This window comes from Macaca mulatta, chromosome 2 (assembly GCF_049350105.2).
Source record: "Macaca mulatta isolate MMU2019108-1 chromosome 2, T2T-MMU8v2.0, whole genome shotgun sequence".
Taxonomy (NCBI): Eukaryota; Metazoa; Chordata; class Mammalia; order Primates; family Cercopithecidae; genus Macaca; species Macaca mulatta.
In genome coordinates this window covers 101,563,004-101,580,303 of record NC_133407.1, presented here as the reverse complement: position 1 = coordinate 101,580,303, position 17,300 = coordinate 101,563,004, and the positions used below count along the sequence as shown (strand labels likewise).

The following is a 17,300-nucleotide window of genomic DNA, read 5'->3' as shown; positions in this document are numbered from 1 at the left end:
TGCCCCCTGCCTCCAGGTTGGGGTAAGTGGCACCTCTCTCCCTCCAGCTCTGCAGTCTTCCCCGAGGTTTAGGTCTTCCAGGTTTACAAAGTCAGGCCCTCCTGTTGGCAGCTGGCCTCCACCCTGGAGTATCTGAGCTTGCCTGTTGCAGCATCTAAAGATAGTCTCCCTCACAGGAAACAAGATACTATTGGCTAACTCTGCAAATAAAATGCTCTTAGAGGGAAGGAAAGGGAAATACTCGTCTCTGGTAGAGTCTGCGCAGGACAGGGTGGCTGATTGGCAGATCCAGAGGTTCCCTTGGCAGTCCACGCCAGGTAGGTGCACAGGACTAGTTGGGTACCTGTGGGTGGGGTGGAGCAGTGGACAGCAAACAGGTTAATAATGTTTGTTTGCCTTACGTGCAGACAATGGAAACCACTTTCCTGGGGATGTTGTAGCCTAAATATGTCCAAGGGGATGGAAGAGTGGGGGAGGCAAGGAGTGATCAGTGTAATTTATAATTACACTCAACCTGGTGGAATAAGATTAGAAACATTAGTAATTACATTTTAGAGACGTGGAGAAAAGCTCATGATTTTATACTAACTGAAAAAAGCATGAAAAATTGCATCTGGATGCTGTCGAGGAATTATTGCTAATTTTTTGAGATGAGAAATTGCATTAAAGTCTTCTTTAAGAAAGAGTGCTTATCTTTTAGAGATGCACACAAGTGTTTATGGGTGAAACTAAAAAATTCGGGAGAGACATTAAGTGGGGAATAGAGGAATATTGACCATGGGTTGCTAATTGTTGAAGCCAGGTGATGGGTACAAGGAGGTTCTCGCTGCTTTTTTTGAAAAGTTACTTTTTATTTGAAAATTTCATAATAAAGAGTTTTTAAAATGTTATCTGCATTTTAATATAAATATAAATGCACTTAATATAAATATAAAATATGTATAAAATGTAGATAGAGAAAAGCTAAAAGATTGCTGTGGTTGATTCTAGGAAACTGCATTGCAGATAGATTCATGGGTTTTTTTTCCTTTTTCTTCCACTTTTTGTGCCATATACAGGTTTTTGGTTTTTTGGTTTTTTGGGTTTTGTTTGTTTGTTTTTTGTTTTTTGAGACAGAGTTTCGCTCTTGTTGCCTAAGCTGGAGTGCAATGGCACAATCTTGGCTCACTGCAACCTCTGCCTCCTGGGTTCAAGCGATTCTCCTGCCTCAGCCTCCCAAGTAGCTGGCATCACAGGCATGCACCACCGCCCGGCTAACTTTGTATTTTTATTAGAGTTGGGGTTTCTCCATGTTGGTCAGGCTGGTCTGGAACTCCCGACCTCAGATGATCCACCGACCTCAGCCTCCCAAAGTGCCGGGATTACATGTGTGAGCCACCACGCCTGGCCCATCTACAGTTTTTTAGAAAAGCTATTTTAATTAATAAATTCCTGGCACAAATTTAGTGTTCAATTTTGATATATGCTGTTACAACCATTGTGAGGACACTCAGGCTCAGGTTTGTGTGGGTGGAAAACATGGTCTTCAGAAAGACATTCTGAGTGCAGAACAGGAGGAAATCCATCAGAGACCCCAGCTGAGGAATGGCCACGGCTTGTTATTTCTCTTGCCTTGCCTCTGGCAATCACAGCCTCACAGAGCCTGCAATCCTTGCTTTGTGAGTTTATTGCTCAGTCCAGAGAACGGCTAAGCAATTTTAGGATTCTTTCAACAACCCCTCCACAAAATAAATAAATAAATAAATAAATAAATAAAAATAAAAAAATTAATTTTTGAAATACTTGAGGTAGAAAACTTGAGGCAGAAAAAAACTGAGCCAAAAAAAAAGGAAAATTGAACCATGTGAAAGCAGGCAAGAAAGCTTGCATTGCTTGGGGCACAGTTCGTCCCAGGCCCCGAGGGCGCTTTGGAGGGACCTAGGTTTCCTGAGAAGAGGCAGGGTGGGCAACAGATCTGTGCTGCAGAGCCTTGGGGACCACTGTGGGTTGGGAATGGGGGCAGTGGATTGGGGTTCAAAACCCCTGGGAATGAGAAATGGGCTCAGGAAGGTTAGGGTGGATTCTTTCATCTTCCTCTTCGCTTGGCTTTATTTTCACAAAGGAAAGCAGGGCAGGAAATAGTCTCAGCCCAAATTCAGTGTGGTTCTTCTTAGTGCTCAGGCTGACCTGGCACTTGCCACACCTCTGGGAAGGGAGCACCTACTATCCATCAGCCACGTGCCAGTCTCCACAAAGTCTGCCCCTGAGCCCTGCTCCTCAGCTGACCCCGCTTCACAGATGGGGACATAGGCAGCTTGGCTTTGGAATGAAGTCCTGGCTCTGCACTTGGTGACTGTGCACAGCGCTTGCTAAGTCTGCTGCCTACTTTTAAAATGGAGATTGTTCATCAGCCTTTGAAGCCACATAATGGGTATGTGTCGACTTTCTGCAAGGATTAAAGGCATGACATAGAAAGTCCCAAACACACTGCCTGACCCGTCTTTGGTGCTCAAGAAACAATACATATTGTTGTCATGAGGAAACCGAGTCTCAGAAAGTTTGGATACCTGAAAAACACTGACTACTATTGAATGAGGTTGTGAAGAATCCAGAGCTATAGGGGGAGGAGAGCAAAGAACGTGTTAGAGCTGACCCAGTCCACCCCAGCCGAGGAGGAACCCTGCCCGGCCCTGGGCAGCTATGGCACAGTGGCAATGTCAGGTATGGTTCTCCCTAGCCAGAGACCCTAGCCTCAAAAAACCTCCTGCTGGATCCAGGCATCCAACTGCTCCTCCCCAGCCCCAGCCTCTGACCCAGTGTCCTGAGTTCAGAGACGTTTGGAACCAGCACCTGTAATGGAGGAGCTGAACAAGGAGGGGAACTTCTACTGCTCCATAGCAGGTCATGGTTGTAGGAGGGAGTGGAACCTGAATGGCAGAATCCAGATCTTGGCTGCCTTTCCCGAGGACATGTTCTGATTCCTAGCAGCACAGCCCAGGCATTCCGAGAAGTCGGGCTCTCTGGCATCACTCACTCTGCCCAGAAGAGCCAGGGGAAAGTTGGGGCTTCTAGCTGAACCTTGATCCCACCTGCCCTCTTGAGGGGCTTGGAATCTGCTGGCTGCTACACAGGTGGGATTGTCACGGCACACTGGCCACAGCTGATGCTTCAGCCCCCTCATCTTGTTTGGCCAAAATGCAGCATTTTAGCTTGTGAGTAGGGAAGAAAAGCTGTATTATATGTCTTTAAACATCTTCCTAGACCACCTTTGTTTTCCCCTTAAAGTGTGCTTAAGGAGAAAACAAAGTCTCCTTTCAGTGTGTTGTATTTTGTTTATTGCAAAATACAACACACTGAAAGAACACTGTCTGGGTTAGCAAAGTATTAGATTTAATTTCCCACATTACCACCATCCGGGCTGAGAAAGAGAATCCCAGAAGCCTCTCTCATGTCCCTTCCTGACCACAGCCTCTTCCTCTCCCATAAAGAACCGTAAGTCTGACTTTTATGGTGATTACTTCCTTGCTTTTCCCTATAGTTTGACTGAATCTAACTATCATCCCTAAACAATGTAGTTTAGCTTTGCTTATTTCTGATCTTCATATATGGATTCATATTTTTTGATTTGGCTGAAGACTAAACTTTTAAAATGCATCCACGTTGTAGGAGATGTACATGCACAAAAATTTTCACAGCGACATTGTCCAAACTAGCAACAAACTGAAAGCCACCTATGTGTGCATTAGCAGCAGAAATGGCAATAAATCACGGACTATTCATACAGTGGAATCCTATGCAGCAATGAGAACTAGCAGTCTACAGCCACACCAACAGCACGGGTGAGATGCTTTCAGAAATACTGAGAAGAATTTAGAGATAAAGGCACAATTGGTCCATATCCACAGGGCATTTAATCTAGTGCATCTCCACCAGACACAATTTGTATTTCCATGAGCAAGAGTCATTTGCACTGCTATCTGCTATAACCTACGGTGCTGTAAAATTAGCTCAGGCAATAAAAGGGGGAGGTAGCCCCAAAGAGTATGCTAGAAAGGACTCCCAGTCCTTTCATCACTCAGTGTGTGTCTATTTTCAAAGTCTTTCATCATTTTTCCTTGTAGTTACTTAGTGTGGAATTTGAGACCCCTCTCTTTGTCCCTCTTCTCCCTTTTTGGCCTTGGCTTTCTCTGCATCCTTCCCCGAAGCCCTGCACTCAGCCTAAACTGACTTTCCTGAACACTCCGGGAGCATGTGGGTCCCTCCCAGCTCCACCATCTTCACTGCCTTCTGTTTCTATTTCCCTCTGCCTGGCCTTGGCCCTGGGAAACCGTCCTATGCTCAGACCCTCTGTGACTTTGTCTTCAAAGCCCACCCGCTATTCACTGCCACCTCCATCTTGGCCAACCCGGAAGACTTTCCCCATCGTTAAAACATCAGCTCAAATGGCAGCTTTTTTTTTTTTTTTTTTTTTTGGTAATATCCTCTTGATCACCCTCCCCCAGTTTTTAAGGAGACAGATATAGAGGTTCAATCCTTGGGCTTCCCATAACTTTTCTTACATTCTGTTACTAAACAATAATAAACACTTCTAGGAACTGTATCTTAAACACTTTTGCCTCTACAGAATTTAGTACAGTGCTTAGTATTGGTGAAATAGAATTAACAAAGTCTTCTTTCAACACAGAGATTCTCTCCACAAAAGGAGTAGAGAAAGAACAGTTTTATTATGGAATAAGCAGTAAACCAAAACGTTCAGAGCATTATAGGCCTTCTACTAAGAGGTTGCAAGAACAGAAAGAAATCTCCCCCTTTTGTATAGCCAAGTGGATACAATCTGTTACACACGTGTTATCAAGACAAACAATAACGTTCCTCAAGTAAAAGATCTTGCCAGCACCGTTTGCCACACATGGTTCACTCTAAATTTACCTGGTAATTAGGGTAACAACCTGTGTTAGCTAACTGGCTCTACCCAGAGGAAAATCAAATTTATCTTTAAGACAAGGGATAATTTTGCAGCACAGAGCAAGGTTCTTCAGTTAGGCTCCTACCTTCCCACAGAAACTAGGAGATAGAAGCACTGTCTCTCTTAGGCTTGTTTACATTTCAAAGAGATGACGCCCAGGTCCTTGGGAAAGACTAGCCTAGCTCATAAAGCTGACAAAAAGCCTATATAGTTTCAAAAGGATTTACATACATTCAAAGAGAGGAGAAAATACATACAATTTTCTAGGCGGGCACGGTGGCTCATGCCTGTATTCCTAGCAATTTGAGAGGCTGTGGCGGGTGGATCACCTGAATTCAGGAATTCGAGATCAGCCTGGCCAACATGGTTCTACTAAAAATATAAAAATTAGCTGGGTGCTGTGGTGGGTGCCTGTAATCCCAGCTACTCAGGAGCCTGAGGCAGGAGAATCACTTGAATCCAGGAGGTGGAGGTTACAGTGAGCCGAGATCGCACCATTGCACTCCAGCCTGGGCAACAAGAGTGAAACTCCGTGTCCAAAAAAAAAAAAAAAAAAGTTTTCTAAAGTAAATGCTCTGAGAAAAAAAGGAGGTGAGGTGATCTCTGTCCTAATTTTTAACAAGAAGAATTAAAGGTTTTTATTTTTAATCTTTACTTATCCTTAGACTAGAATATGGTACAGATGCTCAAAAATATTGACTTAATTAATAATTAAACAATTAACAAGTCCATCTTTCTCAATTATGAAGTATTTGCCTTCAAAATTTTGCAGTTTACTTTGACATAAATAAATAAATAAATACCATAAAGTATTTTGAAGAGGAAAGGGAAGGGCGGGGCTTCAAACGCAAAATAATGGCAGGTTTTGTAAAGGGGCAATTCACTAAACCCAATAGGATTCTCCTGTTGCTGTTTTTTTTTTTTTTTTTGGTGGTGGCTGGAGGGGGTGGTTGGGTGTGCATTTGGCCAGTGTGAAACCCCGGTGGGTAGACAATGCCATGCTGTTCTAGGTGGAATCATTGCTATGGGAATAGATAGTCACTGAATTTACTTGCATAGGGGATGGGGTATAAAATGTTTCCTCATGGCTCCTTAACATGGAACTCAGCACTCCTCTCCCCATCAGCCTTTGCTCTCTCTGCATCCCAAGGGATGTGTATTATGAAAATAGCTGCCATCATAAATGAGAAAACCATCAGGACCTGGTAAAACTTGGCTTCCTAAACAGTCAGGGGTCTGGGCATGGCAGCCAACTGAGAACCTTTCTGTCTAGTGCAAGGTAAACGAGATTTGCCAAGACTTGATCAACTGATCCAGCTCCCTGTCTCCAAACAGAACCTCATCTGAATTCTCAGAGGCTTTGCCCCAGAGGTGTCATGTTCCCTGTGCAAGCTGCTGGGCAGCCTCTCTGTTGGCAATAGACCACACTTTTGCTGACCTAGGACTCATGTTGCTCTTTAAGACTGCTTCCTTGGCCAGGCATAATGGCTCACACCTGTAATCCTGGCACTTTGAGAGGCCCAGGCAGAAGGATCTCGAGGCCCGATGTTCAAAACCAGCCTGGTCAACATAGTAAGACCCCATATCTACCAAAAATAGCTGGGCATGGTGGTGCACACCTATACTCCCAGCTACTTGGGAGGCTGAGGTGGGAGGATTGCTAGATCCCAGGAGTTCAAGGCTGTAGTGAGCTATGATCACACCACTGCTCTCCAGCCTGGGGAACAGAGAGAGATCCTATCTCAAACAAACAAACAAGCAGTTTCCTTCTGTTTGATTCTTGCTGAAAAATTGAACATGCCAGAGCTAGCAAGGCTCTTAGAGGTGGTCTGGTCCAATGCTTTAATTTCATACATCAACAAACTGAAGCAGAGCGGAGTGACCTGCCCAGGGTCTCTCAGCCATTCATCTTCGGAAATGTGTGGGCTCCTGTGAAACATGTGGCTCTTAAAAGCACTATCATATATTTGAAAGCAGAAAATAGGCTTACCCTTCAGCCTTCAGACTTTTCCTCTCCAGAGAAAATGACCCCAGTTTCCTCACCATCGTTAATGGGAGCCAGATTCCTGGGGCTCTGGCAGTGTGGACAACCTAGTGGTGGCTGGAGGAGCAAATAATACCCCACCTTCCATTTTCCACTCACCAATCCCTGAGGGCCAGCCTGCTGGGTTATGAGCCTAGAGGGGAAAACCCCAACCAATTCAGAGATGCATCATGGACCAGTTTCTCTTAAGGGGCCTGGGTCTGCTATTTTCAGTTCTACTTTGAGAGAAGTGGCCTGCAATATCCTGCAGATTTCCCCTCCAGGGAGAAAAACATTGTGCAGTGCAAGGAGCACAGGCTTTGTGGAAAGAGGCATCTGGGGTTGAGATCCTGCCTCTTTTGCTTCCTTGAAAACCAGTTAACCAAATCTCTGAGCCTCAGCTGGTTAATTTATACCATGGGGATCATCATTTCTCAAGTGGGATTGTGAAGAGAATATGGTGGGATCTTGTATGTGGAGCATGACACTTAGCAGGCACCCAGGAATGGCAGCCTCCTCTCCTTCTAAACTGGGACTTTCTGAGGGTAACTTCAGATTCTGCAACGCCAACAGCACAATGATATCCTCATAAGGAAAGTCTGGGTTGGGGCTCCTCGAGCAATTCTCTACTCTCATTTGGTACAAAGAAAAAAATTAAGGCTCACAATTTTCTTGGCACCAGACTGAACCTCAAACCTAGTCTTTGCTTTTACTAAAAAGCCATAAACAGAGACCAGGAGAGTAAAAACTACCAGAAGATACACTGGATCTAGAAAACAGTAAGCTGGATGTGAAGCCAAAAGAGAAGGGGAAAGCAACATAAAAGGATGTCAGATAGAAGAAGAAATGGATTTGGGCCATCTAAAGAAGAAGGGAAGTATAGAAAAGGGAAGCTGATTGGAAACAATGGGTAATGATGAGCGTCCCTCCCCTAAAAAGTTAAAAAATAAATAAGCAGGCATGAGAAAAGGAAGTAGGCCAGAGGAAGTAGACCAGGATCAGCCGCGGATGTGAGTGGGGAATTTACAAATTTCTACTTGGGTGTGAAACGTGTACACTCAAAGCTCTGTCTAGGTTCACCGAAACTCTCAGCTCAAGGCCGTTTAGTAAAACCTTGGCTTAACTGCATAGTGGGTAAGGAGGCCTGAGGATGGCCCAGAGAAGGTTTAAATTCTTACTGGCTACTGCACTAAGTTGTAAAGTGCAGCCTTAGTTGATGGTTCTTTTATTAGTGCAACATCCCAGAATGCATGTGTCTTAACAACCCTTGTGGATATGAAACCCAGCTGGGTAGACACTGCAAAGTCTTACCTCATTTGATTCTTCCATTTGGTTTCTATTGTCCCTCAGGGACAAAGGAAAGCCATGGTCCAGCCTAAGATGAAAGCTATTTAGACCTCTGGCAGGCCTTTAACCACCCTGCAGGCCACCCCCAAGGCATGGCCACACTCCCATCTGCTGCCAGGGGGCCCTATCTTTAGGCTCAGCTCCCAAACCTTGAACATCTTGGAGGATACACAAATATGAGGTGCACTCAGCTCAGGCTCAGTATTCCTTAAAAAGCACCTTGCTAAAGCTATCAAGTTCACTGGAATAATTCTGTGAAGGACACATCTTCACTGATGTCAGATTTCTGATGTAAATGGTGCCTTCACATGCTCTGGGGCATTTGGCTACCAAGGGTGGGTTTGAACTAGTTCCAGCACACAGAGTACAAGTCCCTTCAGAACCAGGCAAAACCCTATGTTGCCCCATGACTCATGCTGTTCTTGAGATTTGCACAGAAAACAGAGCTGCTGTTACCCACGCTGATATCTATTTCATGACCACATATGTTCAAAAGCCACATGTGAGAGGCATGGTTGAAATGAGAGGTTGTGTTTTCCAAGTTGTTTTCTGACTGTCTCCTTTCCCACATCCTCAGGCCTTCAGAATCCCTCTCCAGGGATAATTACTATTACCACCACCAGTGTATTCCTTAAGAGATATTTAAACCTTGTACAAAATACGCACACATCATTATTTCCCACAAATGACAGCATACTATGTACATGGTACCTCACCTAGCTTTTTTCATTTACCAGTATATCTTAGAGATTGTTCCATAACAGAACATACAGATTTGCCTGTTTTTGTTGTTTTTCCCAAGTTTCCAAGAGCTGGAAACTGTGTTTTTAAGCAGCTGCTTGGTATTCCATTAATTGGACTTATCGTAATTTGATCTGTCCCTAGTGATCTACATTGGGGTTGTTTCCCTTCATTTGTATTTCAAGCTTGCTGCAGTGACAGTGTGCACACTTCTTGAGCATCTATGTGTCTATGACAAATCCCAATAAGCAATTTAAACTAATTTAATTCTTATGCTCTCAAAAAACCTAAGAGGTTATTTTTTAGAGGAGAAAGCTAAGGCTGTTGTTTTGATGCCTTTTTACCACTGGATTTGGGACTCAACTGTTTGGTAGTCATTGTGTCCTTGACTCTTCTCCCCTGCCAGGATTTGAACCCTAAGCCCAGGGCCCAAGTCGCCTCCATCTTCAAGGGAGAGTGGGAAGAGCACAGGCCTTGGCCTCAGTCCCGCTCCCTGTGCTTCCAGCTGTGGGATGGGCCAGGTGCTTCACCCAGCTGTGCCTCCTGTGAGGCATGATGTGTGCAAAATGGAAATGTGAATATAAAGGTCAACAATGTCCCTCAATGACCAGTGCTGATCCTCAGAATCACGTGGGAACTCGTAGAAAGCGGTATCTGTACCACTCTTTCCTCTGTAGCATGGTCCAGATGACTCGTAGCAGGGACCACAGTATGCTGGGTGAGCACCCACTGCATGCACTCACTGTGCCAGCACCGAGAGACTCCTGTGGGAGCCATGGCAATTCTAGGGTCTTCACTGGGGACGCTGAGACAGCAGGGAGCTAGGATGAGGGCTGCAGAGTGTTCTTCTGCCCGCACTGAGCAGACCCCTTGGATGGCAGGGAGCAGTCCCAAGCCAGATGGGTGCCCATAACTAGCCATTTGGCTCTCAATACATAATACCACCACGTGTCAGGCAACACCATCCCGCCCAGAGCATGACCTGAATTTGCATCCCATCTTCAGAGGATACATTGACCCACTTCTTCCGTTCTGCCTTAACCAAAGCTTTTATGTGAATTTTCCCCATTGAGAAAACAAGCTCCTTCCTGGCTTAGACTGTGCTTGACTGATCTTTTCATGAGCTCCCCGCCAAGCCAGGACCACCCGAGGCTTATATGGAGACTTGGTGCACATTAGAGATGTTCCTGTGCACCTGGCAGCCCTGAGCCCAGGCACCCAGTAAGGCAAAGGGCCGGATTTGGGACCCGTCTGCCACTCAACCAGAAAGTCAGTTGCTTATTTCTAACTTCCCTGCCTTCTCCACATTTGTCCCATTCCTTCCTCTCATCATGAATATCCCCAGAGCCATTCAACAGGGCAGTGAATTAAATATAGAACCTTTTTTTTTTTCAGAATTGCAGAAAGGATTAGATTGATAATGATCCAAGTAGAGCAATAAGTCTGACAGTTTAGTAAAAGCTCAATAAAGGGCGGCTTAGTTCCCCTCCCCCAAAATAATCTGAAAAGAAAACGTGTCTTATTTCAGGGGGAAAAAAAATAAAGTGACCTTTAAAGATCAAATTCCCAGGATACCCAGGGTAGAGGTGGAACATGGGAGTCCACAGGCAGCCTTGATGATTCCAAAGATCCAAAGGGCTTCTGCTTCCTCACATAATGCAGGAAACAAATTGAACATGTATTAAGTGCTTGCTGTATGCGACACACTGTGCCAGGTGCTCCCCCTAAAACAGTTCTGTGTACAGGCATGAGAATGAATCCCGATCTTACAGACAAAGAATGTTAGACTCAGAAGTTTCAAGCTCACCCATCACTCAGCCAGAGAGGACAGATGCAGGATTCAATCTCGGGAGCGCCCGAGTCCACAGAAGTTCCTGGGCTAAAGGACCGACCACAGGCATGTGAAGAGATGCAGGACAATTTTTATTGGATTTGAGGTCAGCTTTGCCAGCTCTTCTCACTGGGGGAAGGGGAGGGAGAAAGTAGCTAGCTCCAGGGTCCCTAACATAGAACCACCAAGGACTTGACTATTTTTACTCATAGAGCATCGTGTCTGGGAAGATCATGCTCTGTGACAAGCTACAGGCACTAAGTAGCAATTTCTGTTTCCCCACATATAGCTTGAGTCATATGAAACTGACATGGATGTGGCTCAAAAATAGCTGCATGTCAGCCATTTTATACCATTCGACTTAAATATTATTAATTAATGTCACAACCAGAGATTATTCTCTGAGAAAAGGGCATTGCAGCCTGAAGCAGAGAAGGCATACACGTTCCCTGGGGTTGGGAACTCATCACAGCCTGAGACAGCTTGGGTCGTAAAGCCCTGGCCCACTTATCCCAGGAGATTCTGGGTGAGATGCAGTCCTCAAAGAAGAGGCTGGGAAGGGAGAAGTGACACCCTGGCTGGGTGGGCCTCATCTTGGTGAGACACCGCCTGGGTAAAACCATCATGGAAAGGGTATAGTGGGGCGTGGAAACTCCCTCGGTTAAAGCGTGAGGCTTTGCTGTAAGTTGTGGTAAAGAGGGAGGCGGTGACAACCAGGAGGCCTGTTTTGAGGGTTTCTGAGGGACCCATCTGCATCTGTGGTATCATAAGGAAGGGAGGAGGAGACACCCAGAGGAGCAGTGTGAAGGGGCTGCCTCCCAGCCAGCTCTGGAGTGAATGACCAAGTCCTGGCTGCGAAAAGAAGGGGAGTGCAGCCTGCAGAAGTGTCTTCTTTTTTCAATTCCTGCTCAGAAAGTAACAGGAGATAAGAATAGTGGGGAAGACCAGACCAAAGTGAAGTATAAGGCTGGTAATGTAAGGGGGAATTAGTCACTCGGAACCTAGGCCAGTAGACATCGGAGCCCCATCCTCCATCTTGGATCAGCCAGCCCCTCTATGACTGCAGAGCCCTGAATAATGGCAACACCTCCTCTTCACTTAGGGTTGTAGGATGACCAACAGTCCTGATTTGCCTGGGAGTGGGGGGTTCCCAATAGGTGGGACTTTCAGGGCTAAAACCAGGAAAGTCCTGGGCAACCCAAAATAAGGTAGTCACTCTAGAGTGACTGTCTGATACCTGCTAAGAAAGAGAAGGACTTGGTTATAAGGAGAAGAGAAAGTGAAATGTTTCTCAAAAAACAAAGATGAGGGCTTCCCGGTGCTGTTCTGCCCAAGGCTCTGGGTCTGAAGCTTCTCTCTCCAGGCCTAGCTTCATGGAAAAGTAAGGAGCCAGAGAGTGGAAAAAGTGGAAATAAAGGAAGAGGATGGAGAATTGCTTTGGGGAAGTTTGGACTGGAAGTGTGAATTACAGCTGCACCCCCAATTCACCCCATCTCACCCCTGCCTCCTGCTCATGGCTCTCCCTTTCTCATCCACACATTGGTCAAACTAGCTAGCTTTTGGAGAGACTTTGGACAGTCAAAGAAAAACAGATCTGTCTCAAGCTTCAAAAAGCCTAGAGCTGGCCGGGCGCTGTGGCTCACGCCTGTAATCCTAGCATTTTGGGAGGCTGAGGCAGGTGAATCATCTGAGGTCAGGAGTTTGAGACCAGCCTGGCTAACATGATGAAACCCCATCTCTACTAAAAATACAAAAATTAACCAGGCATGGTAGTGCACGCCTGTAATCCCAGCTATTTGGGAGGCTGAGGCAGAGGAATTGCTTGAACCCCAGGGGGCAGAGGTTTCTGTGAGCTGAGATTGCACCACTGCACTCCAGCCTGGGTGACACAGCGAGACTCCATCTAAAAAAAAAAAAAATTCCTAGAGCCAAATGCTCACGGAGCCATTTACTGCATGGCTTTGGGCAAGTCAAAGGACTCTGCCTATCCTGTCAAAAGAGTCTGTTGCAGTCTTCATCGCAAGACTGTTGTGGGGATTAAACAACATGGCAAATGGGAAGCTGGGAAATGTAGTGTGCACCCAACCAATATTTGTTTCTTCCTGCCTGCCTACATATGAGGCCACACAGAATTCCAACTTTGTTTCTCTGAGAACTAACGCAGTTACTTGTTTTTCTTTCTGATCCAGGCTGTCACCATGGATCCGTTCCCTGAATCAGTTACAGAAAACTTTGAGTACGATGATTCAGCTGAAGCCTGTTATATTGGGGACATCGTGGCCTTTGGGACTGTGTTCCTGTCCATATTCTACTCCGTTGTCTTTGCCATTGGCCTGGTGGGAAATTTGTTGGTAGTGTTTGCCCTCACCAATAGCAAGAAGCCCAAGAGTGTCACCGACATTTACCTCCTGAACCTGGCCTTGTCTGATCTGCTGTTTGTAGCCACCTTGCCCTTCTGGACTCACTATGTGATAAATGAAGAGGGCCTCCAGAACGCCATGTGCAAATTCACTACCGCCTTCTTCTTCATCGGCTTTTTTGGAAGCATATTCTTCATCACCATCATCAGCATTGATAGGTACCTGGCCATCGTCCTGGCCGCCAACTCCATGAACAACCGGACTGTGCAGCATGGCGTCACCATCAGCCTAGGCGTCTGGGCAGCAGCCATTTTGGTGGCAGCACCCCAGTTCATGTTCACAAAGCAGAAAGAAAACGAATGCCTTGGTGACTACCCTGAGGTCCTCCAGGAAATCTGGCCCGTGCTCCGCAATGTGGAAGCAAATTTTCTTGGCTTCCTACTTCCCCTGCTCATTATGAGTTACTGCTACTTCAGAATCATCCAGACGCTGTTTTCCTGCAAGAACCACAAAAAAGCCAAAGCCATCAAACTGATCCTTCTGGTGGTCGTCGTGTTTTTCCTCTTCTGGACACCCTACAACGTTATGATTTTCCTGGAGACGCTTAAGCTCTATGACTTCTTTCCCAGTTGTGACATGAGGAGGGATCTGAGGCTGGCCCTCAGTGTGACCGAGACAGTTGCATTTAGCCATTGTTGCCTGAATCCTCTCATCTATGCATTTGCTGGGGAGAAGTTCAGAAGATACCTTTACCACCTGTATGGGAAATGCCTGGCTGTCCTGTGTGGGCGCTCAGTCCATGTTGATTTCTCCCCATCTGAATCACAAAGGAGCAGGCAGGGAAGTGTTCTGAGTAGCAATTTTACTTACCACACGAGTGATGGAGATGCGTCCCTCCTTCTCTGAAGGGACTCCCAAAGCCTTGTGTCTACAGAGAACCTGGAGTGCCTGAACCTGATGCTGAATAGTGAGGAGAGATTTTTGTTGTTGCTTCCTACAGGCACAAAGTGGTGGACCCAATGCACACAAAACCACCCTAGAGTGTTGTTGAGAATTGTGCTCAAAATTTGAACAATGAACAAATTGAACTCCCTTACTGCAAATGTCATCAGAACTTTTTGGTTTGCAGTTGACAAAAATTCAACTCAGTCTAGTTTAGTTAAAAGGGGGTGGTGAATATTGTTCATATTGTGGCATAACAAAAGGGTGTCTGAGCCCTCAAAGTGAGGGGAAACCAGGGCCTGAGCCTAGCTAGAATTGCCTCTCTCTGACACTCAAATCTTTTAGTTATTATAGATCCCCTAGACTTACATGACACAGCTTTATCACCAGAGAGGGGCTGACACCCATGCTTCTCTGGTCCCAAGGGCAAAATTCCCAGGGAAGTGCTCTGATAGGCCAAGTTTGTATCAGGTGCCCATCCCTGGAAGGTGCTGTTATCCATGGGGAAGGGATATGTAAGATGGAAGCTTCCAGTCCAATCTCACTGATAGATAAGCAGAAGTACATATTTCCAAGAAGTTGAATTTGTACTGTTCTGATTACACAGAACAAATGCCACACACCACCCTTACCATGTGCCTGACCCAGCCTCTCCCCTGATTACACCAGCCTCATTTCCATTAAGCCCTCCTCCATCACATCCCCAAACCTATAAGGGCTCCCCACTGCCTACTGCATTGAGTCAAAACTCAAATGCTTGGCTTCTCATACCTCCATCATGGGATCCTACCAACAGATTCCCCATTGCCTCCTCCTTCCCAAAGGGCTCCACCCATCCTATCAGCCTATCTCTTCCATACGACCTAATGCATCTCCACCTGCTCCCAGGTCAGTATGGGAAACAGAAAAACCCTGCCCCCAAATAAGAAGGGATGGATTCCAACCCCAAGTCTGGTAGCTTGGGACTAATCGAGCTTCTGTTTCCTTGTCTATAGAAGAGGGATAAGGCTTTCACATAGAGATCATCCTTTCCAGCAGAAGGAACTAGCCACCAACTCCTGCAGGTCTCAACCCTTTTGTCTGCTTTTTAGGCTTCTGCTTCCCCCACAGCTGGCACTGCTGTGCTATGCCCAAGTTGTGGTGCTGACAAAACTTAGGGAAGCCTGCAGGTGCTGCTGTGTGGCATAGCACACAGAAGAGGCTGGTTCTTACAATGGCACCCGGTGAGCACTCCCAAGTCTACAGAGTGATAGCCTTCCCTAAGCCGACTCTCCTGGACTGTCTTGAATATCCCCTCCCAATCACTTTGTGGCAAGCTCCTGCCCATCTGGAAACATACCCCGTCATTCATGCCACTGCCAACCTGGGGAGCCAGGGTCATGGGAGTAGCTTCTTTCCCCCCCTAGAAACGTTTGAAACAATCTAACGCTTTAAAGCTTGAAAACCAATTGTAATAATGCTAAAGAAAATGTCATCCAATCTAATCACATCAATATTGTCATTCCTGTATTCACCCATCCAGACTTCGTTCACACTCTCACATGTTTAGAGTTGCAGTCGTCATGTACAGATGGTTTTATAATCTGATTTGTTTTCTTCTTCACATTAGACCACAAATAGTGCTCGCTTTCTATGTAGTTTGGTAATTCTCATTTTAGAAGACTCTACCAGACTGTGTATTCATTGAAGGCCGATGTGGTATCTGATAAATTGCTGTGTATCTGATAGCTCTTTGGCAGTCTTCATGTTTGTATAATGAATGAGAGAATAAGTCATGCTCCTTCAAGATCATGTACCCCAATTTACTTGCCATTACTCTATTGATAAACATTTAACTGGTTTCCAATGTTTAGCAAATACGTATTTTATAGAACTTCCATCTGTATAACTTTCTTTCTCCCATTCAATTATTTCCTGTGGTTAAATTCATTGCCATGGGGAAAACTGAGTCAAAGGGCATGGGAATATGTTAGCTTTGGATACACACATATGAAAGTCAATATTACACAACCTTTACTGAGTTGTATTATATACAAAATGTGAATGCACATCCAGAGCTATTCCATAAACGATGAGACCAGGCCTCTTCCCTCAATAATTTAACATTTAAATGCAGAAGAGAAGTAGAGGAATAATCACACTTTGCATTAGGTGGTAGCACAGGAGTACTGTGTGACTTCTGACCTGAGTCTTTAAGGGAAAGGTGTTCTCCAGGTAAAGAAAGGTGGCATTCAAGGCTGAGGAAACGGCATGTGTAAAGGAAGTGTGTGAGAGCATGAGGATCTCGCAATGTGAAAAACCTCTGTGTGAATATTAAAAGGTGTTGGAAGTGGAGTGGGTGGTAGGAACCTTCTGAGCTGAGCTGTTAGCTGTGGGCTGAGCTAAAATAACCAATGGAGCGGGTGCTGGTTCTCCTCAGGGTGTTCACGGAGTTTCTTCATTATTACCTGATCCTCATTCCAACTGTTGAAACATAAGACTTTTAATTAAAGTTTAAACTATTTCTGGACTTCCAAGAAGGAGGAAATAATTACTTTGGCTTGAGAAATAAAAGAAGAGAAACAAACACTTTCATTTCTAGAAGAAAATTAAATTTGTATCATTAGGAACCTATATTTACTCATTCATTCATTTTTCTGAATAGAACAGAATAGGAAGAAAATAAGGAAGCTCATTGAAAAATCCAAAATAACAAGGATGTTGGTGTCTAAATAAAGGAAGGCATTTTTGGAAAGGACAGTTGGCCCTCAGAGCACACCTGAATCAGACCCACTCCTGCTTCTGAGCTCTGGGCTTCCCAAGAGCAGAAGGATCTGTCTGTGATGAATCCCAACATATTAACTCTCTGCTTTGGCAGGTTATTTAACATCTCTGAGGCTCAGTCTCCTCATCAGAAAAATAAAGGTAAAAGTAGTTCCCACCTGGTAGGGTTGGAGCAGAGGATTCAGTAAGATTACCCCTGCAAAGATCACAGTGCAGACCTGGCAAAGCAAGCTCGAATGAATGGTGGCAATTATTTTTATACTTATTATTTTTATTATTAGACTGAGCTTTTCCCAGCAACTAAACACATGCTGTCTTGTCCTTTCCTTTTGCTTTTCTTAGTAGCAG

At 45.3% G+C, this 17,300-nt stretch overlaps 1 protein-coding gene across 1 annotated transcript; it reads left to right on the top strand.

Annotated features, from left to right (window-relative positions):
* The first annotated feature begins 257 nt into the window (after positions 1-257).
* On the top strand, positions 258-16,066 carry CX3CR1 (C-X3-C motif chemokine receptor 1). Its single transcript, NM_001265871.1, is given in 2 exon segments — positions 258-317; positions 13,077-16,066. A coding segment is annotated over 1 exon segment (1,068 nt). The 5' UTR covers positions 258-317; positions 13,077-13,085; the 3' UTR covers positions 14,154-16,066.
* Positions 16,067-17,300: the final 1,234 nt, after the last annotated feature.